The following is an 18,590-nucleotide window of genomic DNA, read 5'->3' as shown; positions in this document are numbered from 1 at the left end:
TGGAAACTGACCCTGGCCTCCACCATGTGGGAAACCCCAAAGTGGGTGTGCCCAGCAGACAGTTACAGACCATGTTGGAGTACCACCTAATCATCCAGACAAGTCATGGAGGAAGGTGGCTGTTGCTGGCTAGGGGCCACAACCAGTCCTACCAGCTGATTGGGCTGGGTAAATCCCTCCCATTAACATGCTGACAGCAATCAAGATGCATCTACAAGAGGAGGGAGTACTTAGACCACAAGGAGGGAGAACCTTGAGTACATAGGTTGGGAGACAGGGGAGGCTGTACCATTAGACCCTACAGGACATGTGCTGCATTAGGCCACGCTACCAAGACACAGTCAAAGCAGCTCTACCTAATACATGGAAACAAACACAGGGAGGCTGTCAAAAAAGGAGACAAAGAAATATGGCCCAAATGAAAGAACTGATCAAAATTGCAGAAAAAGAACTAAACAAAATGGAGATAAGCCATCTATCAGATGCAGGCTATAAGGATGCTCAAGGAACTCGATGGGTACTTCAACAACATAAAAAAGACCCAGGGAGAAATGGGGGATGTGTTAGCTGAAATAAAGAATAATTTACAAGCAATCAACAGCAGAGTGGATTAAGCCAAAAATCAAATCAATGATTTGGAACATAAGGAAGAAAAAGACATCCAATCAGTACAGCAAGAAGAAAACAGAATCCAAAAAATTGAGGATAGCATAAGGAGCCTCTGGGACAACTTCAAATGTTCCAACATTCATATCATAGGGGTACCAGAAGAAGACAAAGAGTAAGAAATTGGAAACCTATATGAAAAAATAATGAAAGAAAAATTCCCTAATTTGGTGAAGAAAATAAGACATGCAAGTCCAGGAAGTACAGAGAATCCCAAACAAGATGGGTGTAAAGAGGACCACACCAATCACATAATTGAAATGCCAAAGGATAAATATAAAGAGGGAATTTTAAAAACAGCAAGAGAAAAGCAGACAATACCCTACAAAGGAGTTCCCATAAGACTATCAGCTAATTCCGCAAAAGAAATTTTGCAGGCAAGAAGGGACTGGAAAGAAGTATTCAAGATGATGAAAAGCAAGGACCTACAACCTAGATTACCATATCCAGCAAAGCTATCACTTAGAATCGAAGGGCAGATAAAGTGCTTCCTAGACAAGGTAAAGCTAAAGGCATTTATCATCACCAAGCCATTATTATATGAAATGTTAAAGGGACTTATTTAAGAAAAAGATCAAAACTATGAACAGTAAAATGACATTAATCTCACAACTACCAAAACCTGAGTCTAAAAAATAAAAACTAAGCAAATAACTAGAACAGGAACAGAATCAGAGAAATGGAGATCACATGGAGGGTTATCAGCAGGGAGAGGGAGGAGGAGAATGGAGGGAAAAGGTACAGAGATTAAGAAGCATAATTGGTGGGCACAAAATAGACAGGGGGAGGTTAAGAATAGTATAGGAAATGGAGAAATCAAAGTACTTATATGTACAACCCATGGAATGAACTAAGGAGGGGAGGCATGCTGGAAAATGGGAGGGTACAAAGTGGAGGAAGATAAAGGGAAGAAAAAAATTAGGACAACTATAATAGCATAATCAATAAAATAAAAAAAATAAAATTGCCATATTTATGAAATCACGTTTTAGTGATTGATTTATTCCCATTTAGATATCTTGAGTATTTTTTATCTGAAATTTGCTGAACTCAGTATACTTATAAAATATTTAGGCAAGTCTGGGGAAAGGATGATAGGACAATGGGATAATTTCACTATTTTGTGAGATCACCTCCAACTTTCATATCTACAATTCTTTGGAGAAGTAAACAACAATGGCCCTGGCTGGTGGGGCTCAGTGGACTGAGCACTGGCTTCTGAACCAAAGGATCGCACATTTGATTCCTGGCCAGGGCACCTGCCTGGGTTGCAGGCCAAGTCCCCAGTAGGGAGCATTCGACAGGTAACCACACATTGATGTTTCTCTCCCTCCGTCCCTCCCATTCTCTCTCCAAAAATAAAATCTAAAAAAAAAGTTACAATGTAGAAATCCACTAATTAAAATAACAATAATAAAACAATTCACTTGAGACAAAAACACCAATGGGAAAACAGTCAACATGAACCAAATAGTTGAATCTGTTATGCCAATTATAGGAAAGCCAATTTGAAGATGGTTTTGTTGTTTTTGAGGAATAGCTGAGTGTCTTAGAGTGACCAAAACAATGAACAAGGAAGGCACATTATCCATACATTTTTTTAGCTTGCCCCTAGGGAGTAACTACTCGTGATGGCTAATTCTGTGTCAATTTGACTATTTGGTTAAAACATTATTTTGAGTATGTATGTGAGGATGTTTCAGGATGACATTAAAGTTTGTATTAGTAGACTGGGTAAAGCAGATTTGCCTTCCCTAGTGTGGATGGGCCTCATCCATTCAGCTGAAAGCCTGAAAAATAAAAACAGTTAAGTGGGAAGTTCTCCTGCCTGACAGAACTCAACAGTTTTTCCTGGCTCTTCCTGGATCACAAGACAGCCAATATTCAGACTGGAACTTAGGCCACTGGCTCTCCTAAGGCTCCAGTTTGCTGACTGAAAATCTTGGCACTTGTCAGCCTCCATAATCATGTGTGTTAATTCCTCATAATTCTATAAGGAATGCATGTTAAATACATATTACATAGTATACATTATATCTGTGATATTTTCCCATGGAGAACCCGAATATAGCATTCAAAACCCTAATAAAAGCCTTATTCTGCACCTGACCACAGCATATTCTGCATCCCACTGCAGTTATTCCCTCCTATTATGAAGGTAAGTGATTTAGGGAGGTTCTTTAAAATATCTTTACTTTATGTGACCCCATAAGTGCAGAGTCAGAACTTGTCATCTAGAATTCATATGTAGTATTGATGTTACTTAAGCATTACTAAATATGAATTGCACAAAATGATTTGAAATCCTATCTGGCATCTTGAGTTTAGAGTCTATAATGGCCACATTGCTTTCAATTGCAGAACCGAGAAGGAATGTTTTCTACAGGATTTCTGAAAGACAACTGCCTACCTTCAATACCTACATGGATGGAGTCTTACTAACACAAATGTCAGCCCCTTATATTGTGGGATATCTGAATTTTGTAAACAGTTCTGTTAGTTGGGTAACACTGAGCCACTATAACCAAGAAAGTAACATCAAATGATTTATTTAAAAAATAAAGAAAGATAAACCCTTAATTGTAAGTCAACATTAAGAAAATCAGAAAAATATTCTAGTTAAACATAGTGTAAATTATGTAATATTTGCAAATAATATGGCATGAATTCTCTTCATAGTCTAGGAACTTATGATTCAATATAGAGTATTTAGAAAACATTTGTGGAAACAAATGTGAAGAAAAATGTAAATTTTAAGCAAAATGAATTGTTTCTCCTAATGACTCCTGATTCACTTACAAAAGGAAGATAACAACATTTGACTTTTCTTTTATATTCAATATTATCTTTTAGTATTTTCAGGTGTACAGCATAGTGGTTAGAAAATCATATGCTTTATAAAGTGTTCCCCCTGATATTTTCAGTAACCTCCTGGCACCACACAGTTATTACAATATTACTGACTACATTCCCTATGCTATACTTTCTATCTTATCATGTGATCCAGCAATTCCACTTCTGGGTATATACATACAAAAATTGAAAGGAGTCTTCAAAAGAGAATAAGAAGCCAATGTTCGTAGCAGCATTATTCACAACTGCAAAAATGCAGAAACAACAGCAATATTCATCAATGGAAGAATGAATAAACAAAATGTGATCTGTGTTTGTGTATGCATACACACACACAAATATGATTCAGCATTAAAAAAGGAACGACATTCTCATATATGCTACAACATGGAAGAACCTTAAAGGCATTATTATGCTAAATGAAATAAGGAGACATAAAAGGATAAATATTGTAAGATTACACTATATGAGGCACCTAAAACAGTGAAATTCACAGAGATAGAAACAAAAACAATGCTTACTAGGGGCTAGGGAAAGAAGGAAACGTGGGGATTATTATTTAATGGGTACAGAGATTCAGTTTGGGATGATGAAAAAGTTCTGGAGATGGATAGGGGTTAATGTACTTAATGCCACTGAACCTTACACTTCAAAATAGCTAAAATGGCCCTGGCTGAGTAGCTCAATTGGTTAGAGTGCCATCGCAATAGGCCAAGGTTGCAGGTTCAATCTCAGGTCAGGGTACACATAAGAATCAACCAATGAATGCAAAAATAAGTGGAACAACAAACCGATGTTTCTCTTCTTCCCCAATTCCCCCAAAGTCAAGAAATTAAAAAAATATTTAAAAAATAGCCAAAATGCAAATTTTAAGTTATATATATTTGACTATAAATTCAAAAAATAATGTAGTATACCAAAACTACTGTCTACTTTAAACAGGTGAACTGTAGGGTATGTGAATTATGCCTCAATAAGTTGTAAGAATATATGTCAATGTTAAGGAGAGGATCCAAGATGGAGGCATCGGGGGTCACACTGTACCTCCTCAAGCAACCAAAACTAAGGACAACAAGAATTTACAAACAAAAAACAACCAGAACAGAGAGAAATGAATCGAACGGAAGTCTGAATACCATACATCCAGTCCAGTAAGGAGGGGCGGAAGCAGAGGCCTAAGGAGAGAGAGAGGGGTCGAGGGGTACCGGCAGGAAAAATCGGTGGCTGGCAGAAGTGCGCACGCAGGGCGCAGACCGCAGCTAAAGGACCGGTGGCAGACCCTGGGAGCGGGAGGCATGGAGCAGACCCAGTGAGGTAGGCAAGGCAGCTAGCTGTCCGCAGCCGCACATTCGAGTGCAGAACTAAGCAAAAACGGGCAGCTCGACACAGACCGCGCAACCCAGGGACCCAGCACCAGGAAACAATGCCTGAAGGCACGGATTAAAAACACCTGTGGAAGTTGAGGCTGGGAGATTTTTTCAGCTCCTTGGAGAAACCCACAGAGTCTGAGAGAGTGCATAAGCTCACCCGCCCGGGAGCCAGCACCAAAGGGACCAATTTGCTTGTGAGAAGCCGCAAGGGGGACTGGAGTCCTGGTGGGAGCGGGCGCCATTGTTCCCTCTTGGACTCTGCCCCCACATACAATGTCACAACCCGGAGACTGAGGTGCCCCACCCTGGTGAACATCAAAGGCTCCGCCCCTCAAACGTAACACGCTCAACCAGACCAAAGGAAAAAAATAAAATAAAAAAGATGGCTCAAACAGAGTTAAAAGCCCCAGATCCAATTTTTTTAAGCAACCGAGAAATAGCCAATCTATCAGATGCACAGTTCAAAGCACTGGTGATCAGGATGCTCACAAAATTGGTGGACTTTGGTCATAAATTAGATGAAAAAATGCAGATACAATAAGTGAAATGAAGAAAAATGCACATGGGACCAAGAATGATGGAAAGAAAACAGGGTTTCAAATCAATGGAAGGGACCAGAAGGAGGAAAGGAACAACCAAACAGAAAAGAATGAAGAAACAAGAATTCAAAAAAATGAGGAGAGGCTTAGGGACCTCCAGGACACCTTCAAACGTTCCAATATCCGAATTGTTGGGGTACCAGAAGGGGAAGAGGAAACACAACAAGTGGAAAAGTTATTTGAACAAATAATAAAGGAGAACTTCCCCAATCTGGCAAGGGAAATAGACTTCCAAGAAGTCCAGGATGGCTCAGAGAGTCCCAAAGAGGTTGGACCCAAGGAGGAACACGTCAAGGCACATCATAATTACATTACCCAAGATAAAAATGAAGGAGAGAATTCTAGAAGCAGCAAGAGATAAGTGGACAGTTACCTACAAAGGAGTTCCCATCAGACTGTCAGCTGATTTCTCCAAAGAGACCTTACAGGCAAGAAGGGGCTGGAAAGAAGTATTCCAAGTCATGAAAGGCAAGGATCTATATCCAAGAATACTCTATCCAGCAAAGCTTTCATTTAGAATGGAAGGGGAAATAAAGTGCTTCTCAGATAAGGCCAAGTAAGGAGTTCATCATCACCAAGCCCTTATTATATAAAATGTTAAAGGGACTTATCTAAGAAAAAGAGGATAAAAAATATGGGCAGTAAAAAAAGACATCAAACTCACAGTTAGTAACAACCACACCTAAAACAAAAGCAAACTAAGCAAACAAAGAGAACAGGAGCGGAACCACAGAAATGGAGATCACATGGAGGGTTAGCAACAGGGAAGTGGGAGGAGGAGAGGTGGGGAAAAGATATAGAAAATAAGTAGCATGACAATAGGTAGAAAATAGACAGGGGGAGGGCAGGAATGGTGTGGGAAATGTAGAAACTAAAGAACTTATGACACATGGACATGAACTAAACTAAAGGGGTGGAATGTGGGTGGAAGGAGGTGGGCGGGGGGGGGGAGTGAAGGGGGAGAATGGGACAACTGTAATAGCATAATCAATAAAAAAATATATAAAGAACATATGGCAATGTTAAAATTTTTATCCATTAAAAATTACTTAGAAGTCTCAAAAAGAAAAGGAAAGAATATTATACATGCCCATATTTCTGCTTATTGTATTCTTTCCTGCCTTCCTGATATTCTAAGTTTCCTTTTTTTATTTTTCTGTTTAGAGAACTTTCTTTACCCATACATTTAGTCTGCTGGCAACAAACTCTTAAGTTATCCTTCATCTACAAATGCTTTTATTCCCTCTGAATTCCTGAAGGGTATTTTTACTGGAATTAGAATTCTGGTTTGACGGTTTTCCTTTAAGCACTTGAAAAATGTGCCACTTCCATAGATTCAGATGAAAAACTCACTGTCATTTGAATTGTTTTACCCTTGTAGGAAAGAAATCATTTCTCTCTTTGTTTGAGAATACAAATATTAGCTCTTTTGTTATGATCCCACAGCCAGCGATTTTTTAAAAAAATCTATTTTCTCTTTTGTTCTGACTAGGTAATATTGTATCATCCATCCACTAATTCTTCCTGTGTCTCCTTATTCTGCTGTCTAGTCCATCCCTGAGATTTATTAGTTACTGCATCTTTCTTCCTTCATTTGTTCCTTCCTTCCTTCCCCCATTCCCTTTCTCCTTTATTTCTTTTCCTCCCTCCCTCTCACTTTTTTGAAGATTTACTTATTTTAAGAGAGAGGAACATCAGTGTGTGACAGAAACAGGGATTGGTTGCCTCTCTCAGGCCACCAACCAGGGACATGGCCTGCAACCCCAGTATGTGCACTGACTGGGAATTGAACTGGTGACCTTTAGGTTTGCTGGATGACTGTCAACCCCCTGACCCACACCAGTCAGGGCTGCACCTTTCAATTTAAAAATTCCTATTTGGTTTTTCTACCTTCTATTTGCTGAGGCTTTTGTTTTTTCATACTTCAAGCATGTGCATAATTACTTGTTGAAGTGTTTAAAAAATCATTACTGCTTTAACATAATTGTCAGATAATTCAAACATCTTGGTGTTGGCATATGTTGGATGTCCTAATTTTTTTCTCCCCTTTATCCTGCACTCCTGCTCCTACCAGCATCACCCCCACCTTAAGTTTATGTCCATGGGTCATACATGTAAGTTCTTTGGCTTCACCATTTCTCATACTATTTTTAACCTCCCAATCTATCTTGTACCTACATTTATGCTTTATTCCCTTACCTTTTCCCCATCTCCCCTGACCCCTCCCCGCTCATAACCCTTCATAAGATCTCCATTTCTGATTTTGTTCCTGTTCTAGTTATTTCTTTAGTTTTGTTTTTTAGGTTCAGTCGTTGACACTTGTGAGTTTACTGTCATGTTACTATTCATAATTTTGATCATCTACTTTTTCTTACACAAGTCCGTTTAACATTTCATTTAATAAGGGCTTGGTGATGATGAACTCCTTCAACTTGACTTTAACTGGGAAGCACTTTATTTGCCCTTCCATTCTAAATAACAGCTTTGCTGGATAGAGTAATCTTGGATGTAAGTCTTTGCCTTTCATGACTGTGAATACCACTTTAAAGGCTCTTTTTGCCTATGAGGTTTATTCTGAGAAATCAGCTGACAGTCTTATGGGAACTCCTTTGCAGGTAACTGTCTCCTTTTCTCTTGCTGCTTTTAAGATTCTCTTCTTATCTTTAATGTTGGCTAATGTAATTACGAAGTGCATTGGTGTGTGTTTCTCCTTGGGTCCACCTTCTTTGGGACTCTGAGCTTCCTGGACTTCTTGGAAGTCTATTTCCTTTGCCAGATTGGAGAAGTTCTCCATTATTTTTTCAAGTAAGTTTTCAACTTCTTGCTCTTCCTCTTCTCCTTCTGGCATCCCTATGATTTGGATATTGGAATGTTCCAAGTTGTCCTGGAGGTTCCGAAGTCACTCCTCATTTTTATGAATTCTTGTTTCTTCATTCTGTTCTGGTTGAATGTTTATTTCTTCATTCTGTTCCAAATCATTGATATGAGTGCCGGTTTCCTTACCTTCACTGTTGGTTCTCTGTATATTTTCCTTTATTTCACTTTGTATAGCCTTCACTTCTTCCTGTATTTTGCAACCATACTCAACCATTTCTGTGAGCATCCTGATTATCAGTGTTTTGAACTCTGAATCTGATAGGTTGGCTATTGCTTCACTGCTTAGTTCTATTTTTGGAGTTTTGATCTGTTCTTTCAATTTGGCCATATTTTTTTTTTTTGTCTTGGGGCAGCTGGTACGTTGTAAGGGGCAGAGCCTTAGGTATTTACCAGGGCAGGGCAAACCACGTCTCTTCATTGTGGCATTGTATGTGGGGGAGGGATCCAAAATGGAACAATGTTACTTATTCAGTTCTCAATGGCTTTTAGTCACTTCACCTGCTTCCCATAAGCAACTTGGGTCCTTCTGATGCTGATTCCCAGGTGGGTAGGTTTGTGTACGTTCTAGGACTCTGTGGGTCTCACCAATGAACTCTCCTGAAAAGTTGGGAGTTTCTCCTGCCACTGCAAACCCCACAGATTTTAATGGCCAGAGATTTTTGAGGCTTTTTTTCTGCATGCTGGCACCCTGGACTGCACAGTCTGTCTTGCTCCCAGGTTTATCCACATGCAAATGTGGGTCTTGCTGGTTCTCCAGCTGCCACCTTGCATTAAGTTCTCTTTTCCTTGGCTGCCCATCTACACCCGTTCTACCAGTCTGCATGAATGTTTCTTCTTTAACACCTTGGTTTTCAGACTTCCATAAAGTTTGATTTTCTGGCAGTTCTGGTTGTTTTTGTGTTTAAATTTGTTGTCCTTCTTTTGGTTGTTCAAGGAGGCAAAGGGTATCTACCTATGCCCCCATTGGCCAGACAGTTATTAATTGCCTTTTAAAATCTGTTTGAGATCTCACTGGTTCTTGGTATGAAATATGGTTTTTAAATCAAACAGAGACATGTCTTACAAGATTCTGGATTGTATAAAAACCTATTTTGGCTGGCTTTTTGCAAAACCGCTGCAGCTATCTTGTTACTGCCAGTTGGAGTTCTCCACAGAAACCTGAGTGTTGGTGGGCTGGGGGAGGCTCCTTGTTAGTGCTACTGACTGGTGGGGGTGGCCACGTCACTATTGGATGATGGTAAAATGTCCTGACACTGTACCACACCTCCTCTGACATTAGGCGAGTAGGGGGCAGGACACCTTATTGCTGCTAGGTGGGGATGAAAGTTGAGGATACCCACTGAGCATTTGCTGGCATGAGTGTGGCTAGGGTAACAGTTTTTTTCTGTGATGTCTGGCTAGAGTTTGGAGAATACTGTCTACAATTCTTACAGGTTGTCAGCTTTTTAGTTTCAAGTTTGGGATATATAAGACAAAAAGAAAACCTAGAGAACTCATCACTATGAAGTTCTTCAGTCCTGAGGTCCTTGGATGGTTGGCCCTCTTCTTTCAACCTTTCATAGCCTTAGGTTTGTATATGTTATATATAATATTTCAGTAAGACCTTATAATGTTTTACTCATACTTACTGGAACAGGGAAAAGTTCTCCTACTTTATCTTCTATAAAATGGAAGTATGTCGATTATAAAGTCACCCCCCCTTTTATCCACTGTATAAATACACCTGAGTTTGTTTATCCATTGTATTAATGGACACCTGGGCTATCTCTAGTTTACAGCTATTATAAATCAAGCTACTATGAACATTTTTACAGATATATGTATTAATTTCTCTTTGATAGGTATACGTTTAGTTTTCCAAAAGTTGCCAGAGCTTTAAAAAATAAGTGATGCCATTTTACTTTCCCACAACTATTTAAAAACATTTTGGTTGTGTTAACATTTGGTACTAGTTTTAATTTTAGGCAATCTAGGTTTGTGGAATCTCATTGTACTTTTAATTTGCACTTACTTGATGGGTTATGATGCTGAGTGTTTTTCATGTATTTATGGGCCATGTGTATATATTTTTAAATTAAGTCTGTGTTAAAATCTTTGTTTCATTTATTTTTAGAAAGATTTTATTTAGTTAGTTTTAGAAACAGGGGAAGGAAGACAGAAAGAGAGGGAGTGACATCAATCTGTGGTTGCCTCTTGCTGGCCTGCAACCCAGAAATGTGCCCTGACTGTGAATCAAACCAGCAACCTTTCAGTTTGTAGGCCGGCACTCAATCCACTGAGCTGTACCAGCCAGGGCTAAAATCTTCATTTTGAAATTGGGTCATCTTTTTAAAAAAATTCATTTGTAGGAGTTCTTTAGACAGTCAGGATACATACAATTTGTAAACATGTTCTTCTAGTTTGTGTCTTTTTGTTTTTGCAGTGATGTCCTTCGGTGAACGCTTTTACATTTTTTCAAGGCATAACTTATCAGTACTTTCTTTTATGGCTACTACTGTCTATCTAAGAAACATATAATTACAAATAGGTCATGAAGATATTATCTATGCTTTTTTGCAGATGTCTTATACTTTTATATTTTATGTTTAGGTCTGTGATCCATGTCAAATGTGCATGGTATGAGGTAGGCATGTAAGTTTAATTTTTATAATACTCAATTGTTTCAGCATCATTTGTTGAAAGAATATTACTTTTTCTACTGCATTGCTTTGATGCCTGTATACAAATCAAATAACCATAAATGTGTGGGTCTATTGCTGGACAATTTATGCTGTTCCATATTTGAATGTCAATACCATGTTTTAATTAAACTGCTTTACAGTAACACTTGAAGTCAGATCATTTAAATCTTCCAAACTTTTTATTTAAATATCATCCTGTATATTCTAGGTCCTTTACATTTCCACGTAAAGTTTAGAACTAGCTTATCAGTTTTACAGAAAAGCCTACTGGTAATATAATGTACATTGTACTGAATATAACAAACTTCCAATCTCTAAATGTGGCATATTTCTCCATTTAAGTCTTCTTTAATTCTTCTGACAAATATTTTCATTTTAGTGTAAAGACCTTGCCTATTTTATAAAATTATTTAAGATAATTTTATTATATTAAGATAAATTAATTTTTAATTATTCTACCTTTTATTACACTATTATGTTTTTTAAATAGACTTTTAGGTTCAAGGCTGTACTGAATAGAAAGATACAGATTTTCCATATATCCTGGGATCCTACATATGCATTATTAACATCCTCCACTAGAGCGTTGCATTTGTTAACAGCTGAAGAACCTATACTAACATATCACTATCATTCAAAGTCCACAATTTACATTAGGGTTCACTCTTGGTGTTTTATATTCTATGATTTTAGATAAATGTATAATGTCATGTATCCATCATTATAGTATCACATAGAATAGTTTTACTGCTCTAAAAATCCTTTGTGCTCTGCCCATTCATCTCTCCCTCCACCCCAAACCATTGCAACTACTGATTTTATTAATGTCTCCAGTTTTGTCTTTTCCAGAATATTACTAGAGTTGAAATCATCCAGTATGTATCATTTCCAGATTTCCCTCTTTCACTGAGTATTACAAATTTAAAGTTCCTCAATGTCTTTTCAAGGTTTAATAGCTCATTTCCTTTTGGTGAATAACAATATATTCTCTGGATATACTACTGTTCATCCATTTATCTACTGAAGGATATCTCGGTTGCTTGTAAATATTGGCAATTATGAATAAAGCTGCTATTAATAGCTATGTGCAGGTTATTGCACAGACCTAAGTTTTCAGCTTCTTGGGATAAATACTAAGAATGCAATTGTTGGACCATATAATGACAGTATGTTTGGTTTTATAATAATACAATAAATTTTTATATACTAATTTTGTTTTCAGTAATCTTTCTACTATTTTTAGTAGCTTCTTGTGCATGTCTTTGGATTTTTTACATACATGATCATGTTATATACAAACAGAAACAGTTTTAGTTCTTTTTTGATCCTATGAGTTTCATTCATTATCTTGCCTTACTGCTCTGGCTAGAACATCCAGAATAATGCTGAGGAGAAGTAGAGAGTGAACATTTTCATTTTCTTTCCATTTTTAAGAGGAAACATTCAATATCTCACTGTTAAGCATGAAGTTAACTATAGATGCCTTTTATAAAATAAGAAAATTCTTTTCTAGTTTTAAGGGGTTTTTTTTGCCTATATGTTCAAAAAGAAATTTTCTGCCTTGGTTTGTGTAGCTCAGCAATTTGAGTGCCAGCCTATCAACTAAAGGGTCACCTGTTCGATTCCTAGTCAGGGCCCATGCCTGGGTTATGGGCCAGGTCTTCAGTAGGGAGCGCACGAGAGGTGACCACACAATGATGTTTCTCTCCCTCTTTTTCTCCTTCCCTTCCCCTCTCTCTAAAACTAAATAAATAAGACCTTTAAAAAACCCTTTTCTATTAGTTGATTTGTTTCCCCTGAATCTTTGTTTTCTATCACGGTTTTCTATCACGGTTATACTAGCCTAATAAAATAAGTTGGGAAGTTTTTTCCCCTTATTTTCTGAAGTGTTTAAGATTGGTTAGTTCTTTTTCAATTAAGTAACAGAATTCACAAGAACAGCCTTTTAGTTCCAGAATTTTTAGGTGAAGGATTTGGTAAGGAATGAAATTTATTTAAATAATATAGGCTATTCAGATGTTCTTTTTCTTTTTCAGATTTTATTTATTTATTCTTAGAGAGAGGAGAAGGGAGGGAGAAGAGAAGTGAGAAACATTAATGTACAAGAGACACATTGATTGGTTGCCTTTCGCATGCCCCAAACATGGGGCCTGGCCTGCAACACAGGCATGGTCCTGACTAGGAATCAGAAAGGCAACCTTTCCCTGGCTGGCGTAGCTCAGTAGATTGAGCGCGGGCTGCGAACCAAAGTGTTGCAGGTTTGATTCTCAGTGAGGACACATACCTGGGTTGCAGGCCACAGCCCCTAGCAACCGCACATTGATGTTTCTCTCTCTCTCTCTTTCTTCCCCCCTTCCCTCTCTAAAAATAAATAAATAAAATCTTAAAAAACAAGAATCCTTAAAAAAAGAAAAGAAAAGAAAGGCAACTTTTTGGTTTGTAGGCTGGTGCTCAATCCACTGAACCACACCAGCCAGGGCTTCTATTTCATCTTACATCAGTTCTAAGCAGTATTTTCAAAGGAATTTGTCCACTGTCTGTATTTATTGCTAAATGTCCTGGCATAAAGTTATTCAGGATGTTACTTTATTAGCCTCTTAATGACAGTATTACATGGATACTAGCAATTTGTGTTATCTTCTATTTTTCTCTTGATTGGTGCAGCTAGAGGTCATGAATTTTGTTGCTCTTTTCAAAGCTCTGCTTAATATTTTACTGATTGCTATTCTTTATTATTTCATGCTTTCTACTTTTACCTCAGTTTTGTAGAAATGAGTAGGATGGCTTTGCTGTTCTAACCGACATTGAGTATGTGATTATAGTAAGTCAAGGGGAAGGGGTATTCACTCTGTGTTAAGTACAAAATAAGTATCATTTAATCCTCACGATTCAGCCCAAAAGCAGCCTCAATATATACATGAAAATGCTGAGTATGCATATATCCAATTATCACAGAACCATTTGTTGAAAATATCATGCTTTTCTTCATTGAACCATTGCAGCACTCATAAAAAATCAGGTGATTGTAAATTTAAGGGTATAAAAACATTTTCATAAATTAGTATATCATAAAATATATTTTGTAATGATAATGAAAAGTGAGTTCATGAAACATTTAAAAATAAATATTACTTTCCATTAATTTAATCTGACCTCATCACTGGTAAGATGCATTTAATTTTGTTTATATAACTAGTAAAGATAGAGATAAACATAGGTCTGGCTGACTCAAAGTCATAGTCTTTGTTTACATGATATTTTTAAGTGATGTGTCTGAAACAACGGAGGGGCCACTCTCCCTATCCTATCATAAAACAATTATTTGAAAAACACAACAGCACTTTCCAGAAAAATAATTTTATCCTGTAACAGTCTAATTTAAAGTCCTATTTCACAGGAAAAAAAGAAGAGCCATTATTTGGATACGTTTTACCATTATTTATTCACTTTGTAAACCACTGGGTACAATTAGTCTTCGTGAGAGATAAAGTGAGGATTCAGGGATAAAAATATTTAAAGTGAGAAATTTCTATTCTAGATCTCTTAACCACTATTCATGCCAGAGACATGACTGAAATATTAGTCTATCATTAATTCCCTCCTCTTCCTGTGGAATTAACTGACTCCTACATCCCCTTAAATAGAGCTTTATCCAAGATCTAAGCCAATTTCCCAAACAAGACAAAACCAGTAAGACTAAAATGGGTGTGTTTTCCTTTAACAGGACTTTTAAATTACTTCTTATTTTCAAATCCTGTTTATCATTAGCAGGTTTTAGGAAACAGCTAAATCTGCTAAGAATCTCCTTCCACTGATATGATCTCATAACAAAAACAAAAGCTTCTTTCAAGAAACTTTTGGCAATACATCTATAGAATATAAAACTTAACTCTTATCTTCATTAAGTGAACAGTAGCATAGTTAACTAACTGAGAATTAGGTCTTGTGACTCTATGTTGTCATTATACTATTGTCCAGTCACACAATACACAGTAACTAATCTTTATTGCAAAACTTATCTAAACTTGCTGCTTCAGATACCCTCCTGGTGCTGGGCCCTCTAGAGAGAAAAAGGGGATTAGCAAATCATAACCCAGAGAAGAGTTCTAGAGTCATAGTTGAAGAGAACATTACAAAGCATAAGATATACTGCACAAGTAAGTTAGTTGTTCTTGAGAAAAAACTGTCATCTATATTCAGCAATTTAATGTAATTTCTCCTCTTTTTCTTTCATTTATCAAACAAATACTTGTTAAACTTCTGTTATGTATTATGCACTGGGAAATCAAAGGAGAATAAGAAAGACAAATGATCCTGTACACATGGAGCTTATAATGTAGGAGACAGATAACAAATGAGTAAACAAATACAGTAATTATAGATTAAAAGAAGAAAAACAGGGTCCTGTGATGTAAAATAAAGGGAGGGACCTTCTTTGGTGGGACAATCAGGAAAATAATTAAACAATTTTAAAGAAAATGATATTTAGGCTGATATTGACATTAAGATCATCCTTAAAGGATGAGAGGAAACCAATTGTGACAAGAGTCTGAAGAAGAGATTTTCAGGAAAGGGGAATAATAAGCGTAACAATCCTCTTGGTGGAAAAGAGCTTGCTTTGTTCTACAATTTGAAAGAAGACTAGCATGACATAATATAGCTAATAAGGAAAGACAGGAACAGAAATATAGGGAGTAATGTGTAGTGAGGGGCCAGGTCATTCTTAAAAGTCAGAATAAGGGGTTTGTAGTTTACTCCAATGGTCAGCCACTGACCGGTTTGATCTGTTTAAGTTATAAAATCATTTTATAACTGTGTGCAGAGTGGATTAGAAGGGAACAAGAATGGAAGTGGACAGAGCTGGTAGAAGGCTACTGCATATTGCAGTAGCCCAATCAAAAGGTAATACTGGTGTATTTGGACTTGAGTGATGGCAATGGAATTTGGAAAGACTAGGTTATATTTCAAGGATGGAAATAATAAAACGTGGAAACAGAAAAATTAAGAATGACTTCTAGGTACCTTTTACTTACCTGATAAGCTTCACAGCAGGATGTTAGAAGGTACTATTACCTAAATGTGAAGCAAAGTCTTGACATTTTCTCACCCCGCCCCTCAAAAAAGAAAGATAAATCTTGCTGAATTTTCAAGCAGATAAATGATCAGGAGAAGCAGGAGGACTTCTTACTTTGATTATTACATATCCATAAATCATCTCGAGTCTTTTGGACATGGAAAACATTTGAAACTGAACTGATGAATAGTGGGGCTTTCCTAGATGACTTACTCAGGGAATCAAATGCTACAGATAAAGTGTTGTTTATTGAAACTCCAGTAAGATTTATGCCTCTTTTGACTTCTAAATAGCAAAAAGTTTGCAGAACTCTTCACAGTAAGTATAAATTAAATGGTAAAGAAACGAGCTTGACCACCCTGCAGATACATAACAAGAACGCAAAAGCATTTCACCCAAACTCAAGAAATACCATTTTTTTCTCAACAACACATTGTGTATACCGATACTCACCAACATGAATGGGGGCTGGGAATAACCCATATTCATGCTCTCCTGGAGAGTATTCCAGCTTCTCTTTCTTTAACTGAATCAATCGGCTCTTTGGGCTATGATTTAAAAAAAAAACACACATATATAGTCAGAGGTAGTAACATTTTCTCCTGTGGTCATATGTAGAAAACAGATTATTCTATCAGGAACATTTTTTAAAAGATTTTATTAATTTATTTTTAGAGAGAAGGGAAAGGAAGGAGAAAGAGAGGGAGAGAAACATCAATGAGGGATACACCCATCAGTTGCCTCTCACACACCCCCAACTAGGGACCTGGCCCTCAACCTAGACATGTTCCCTGACTGGGAATCGAACTGGCTACCTTTTGGTTTGCAGACCTGCACTCAATCCACTGAGCCACACTATCCAAGGCCAATGGCTTAAGTTTTAAATGTCTATTTTTTAGGGTATAGATACCAAGTACTTTCATAGAAAGAGGCTTGTTAGCATTCTCCAACAGTTTTGCAGAAGAAATCTCAATTTCATATCTGACCATGATTACCTTGTATTTTGTTAGCAATTTATAGTTTATAAAGTACTTTCACATATTATCATTTATGTTAATCCTGTGAAGTAGGCAAGAGGAAATGTGAAAATAAATGCTCTATGAGATTAGGTGACTTGCCTTAATTTTACTAGCTGGTAAGGAGATTCAAAATGAAAACCTCGGTTTCACCCTGGCTGGCGTAGCTCGGTGGGTTGGGCGCGGGCTGTGAACCAGGGTGTCACGGGTTCGATTCCCAGTCAGGGTACATGCCTGGGTTGCAGGCCATGACCCCCAGCAACCGCACCACACATTGATGTTTCTCTCTCTCTCCCCGCCTCTCCAAACCAACCAACCAACCAACCAACCAACCCACCCACCCACCCCTCGGTTTCTTGTTCAACTCCTATATAATTACTATTCTCTTTAGAAGATGGTGGAGGAGTACACAGAAGCCACACTAAACTACTCCCAGGACCAATCTCGAATTATAACTAAATCGTGGAGAAATCATTTAGAACAACTGAACAAGAGTGAGAGAGAAGCCTTATACCTTCTATACTCAAACTATGTTTAAAGTTTACCAGAAGCTGCTGAGACACACCAAGGGCTTGCTCCCACACCTTATGAAACAGGGAATGAGGGGATTTCTGGCTGGTTCCAGATTTAATGCTCACATCACTATTGTAACAGCTATCCTGTCTGTCAAACACACAATATTAGAAGATTCTGCAAATCAAAATGAAGTTCTTTAGGTTAACTAAATTTAAGTAATATTTGCCCTAGCCTGTGTGGCTCAGTTGCGTGGAGTACTGTTAAATAAATGGAAGGGCTATGATTTCCAATAGGGGCACGTGCCTGGGTTGCAGGTTAAGAGGCAAGCAATCAATGTCTCTCTCCCTGTCTCCCTTCTTTAACCTCTCTCTAGAATCAATAAGCATGTCCTCAGGTGAGGATTAAGAATGTATTATTTTTATTTTTGTGATATTTTACTAATGTGAATATGTTCTAGCTACTGTGTACTTTTAAAGCTGGAGAAAGTGTATTAATGTTCCTATACCAGGCTGGAACAACTATCAAAACTTCACCCTCTTTATCAAGAATGGTATTTTTCCCTGGGTTTGATTACCCCTGTCAGTTGGTGACAATCATAACACACATTTTATTGGATGTGTTAGAAGGGTCTGGAGAATTGTCAGTGCCTTCAATTTCTATAATATGCCTTCATTCTCTGAGTTAACTTTTGGTTATATCTTTATGAATGATTTAAAAATTATTCCATTTCCATTCATATGATGTTATTAGTAATTATAATAGGTTAACCAAAGCCATTTACTCTTATCATCTAAAGGTGGTTTCTGATTTTTTATCATACGATTGCCTAAAAGCCACAGCTATAAGCAAAAACTGAGAGTGCTGGAAGAAACATCAATATGGCCTTAGTAAATAACTGCAGCAGTTATTTTTGACTAGTGATACTACTTGAAATAGAT

The 18,590-nt window shown here is 37.4% G+C and overlaps 1 protein-coding gene across 3 annotated transcripts in view; it reads right to left on the bottom strand.

Moving 5' to 3' along the window:
* ASH1L (ASH1 like histone lysine methyltransferase) overlaps nt 1–18,590 on the bottom strand; it is a 228,554-nt gene that overhangs the window by 44,754 nt on the left and 165,210 nt on the right. For all 3 annotated transcript variants that reach the window (XM_045816450.1, XM_045816452.1, XM_045816451.1), the window contains one exon: nt 16,574–16,668. In XM_045816450.1, coding sequence (XP_045672406.1) covers nt 16,574–16,668 — 95 coding nt within the window. The remainder of the gene's footprint in view (nt 1–16,573; nt 16,669–18,590) is intronic.

The sequence above is a fragment of the Phyllostomus hastatus genome, unplaced genomic scaffold, assembly GCF_019186645.2.
Source record: "Phyllostomus hastatus isolate PE091 unplaced genomic scaffold, TTU_PhHast_1.1 phas_scaffold_216, whole genome shotgun sequence".
In the NCBI taxonomy this organism is placed as follows: domain Eukaryota; kingdom Metazoa; phylum Chordata; class Mammalia; order Chiroptera; family Phyllostomidae; genus Phyllostomus; species Phyllostomus hastatus.
The sequence above is the reverse complement of the archived record's forward strand: the minus strand, read 5'-3'. Positions and strand labels throughout refer to the sequence as shown.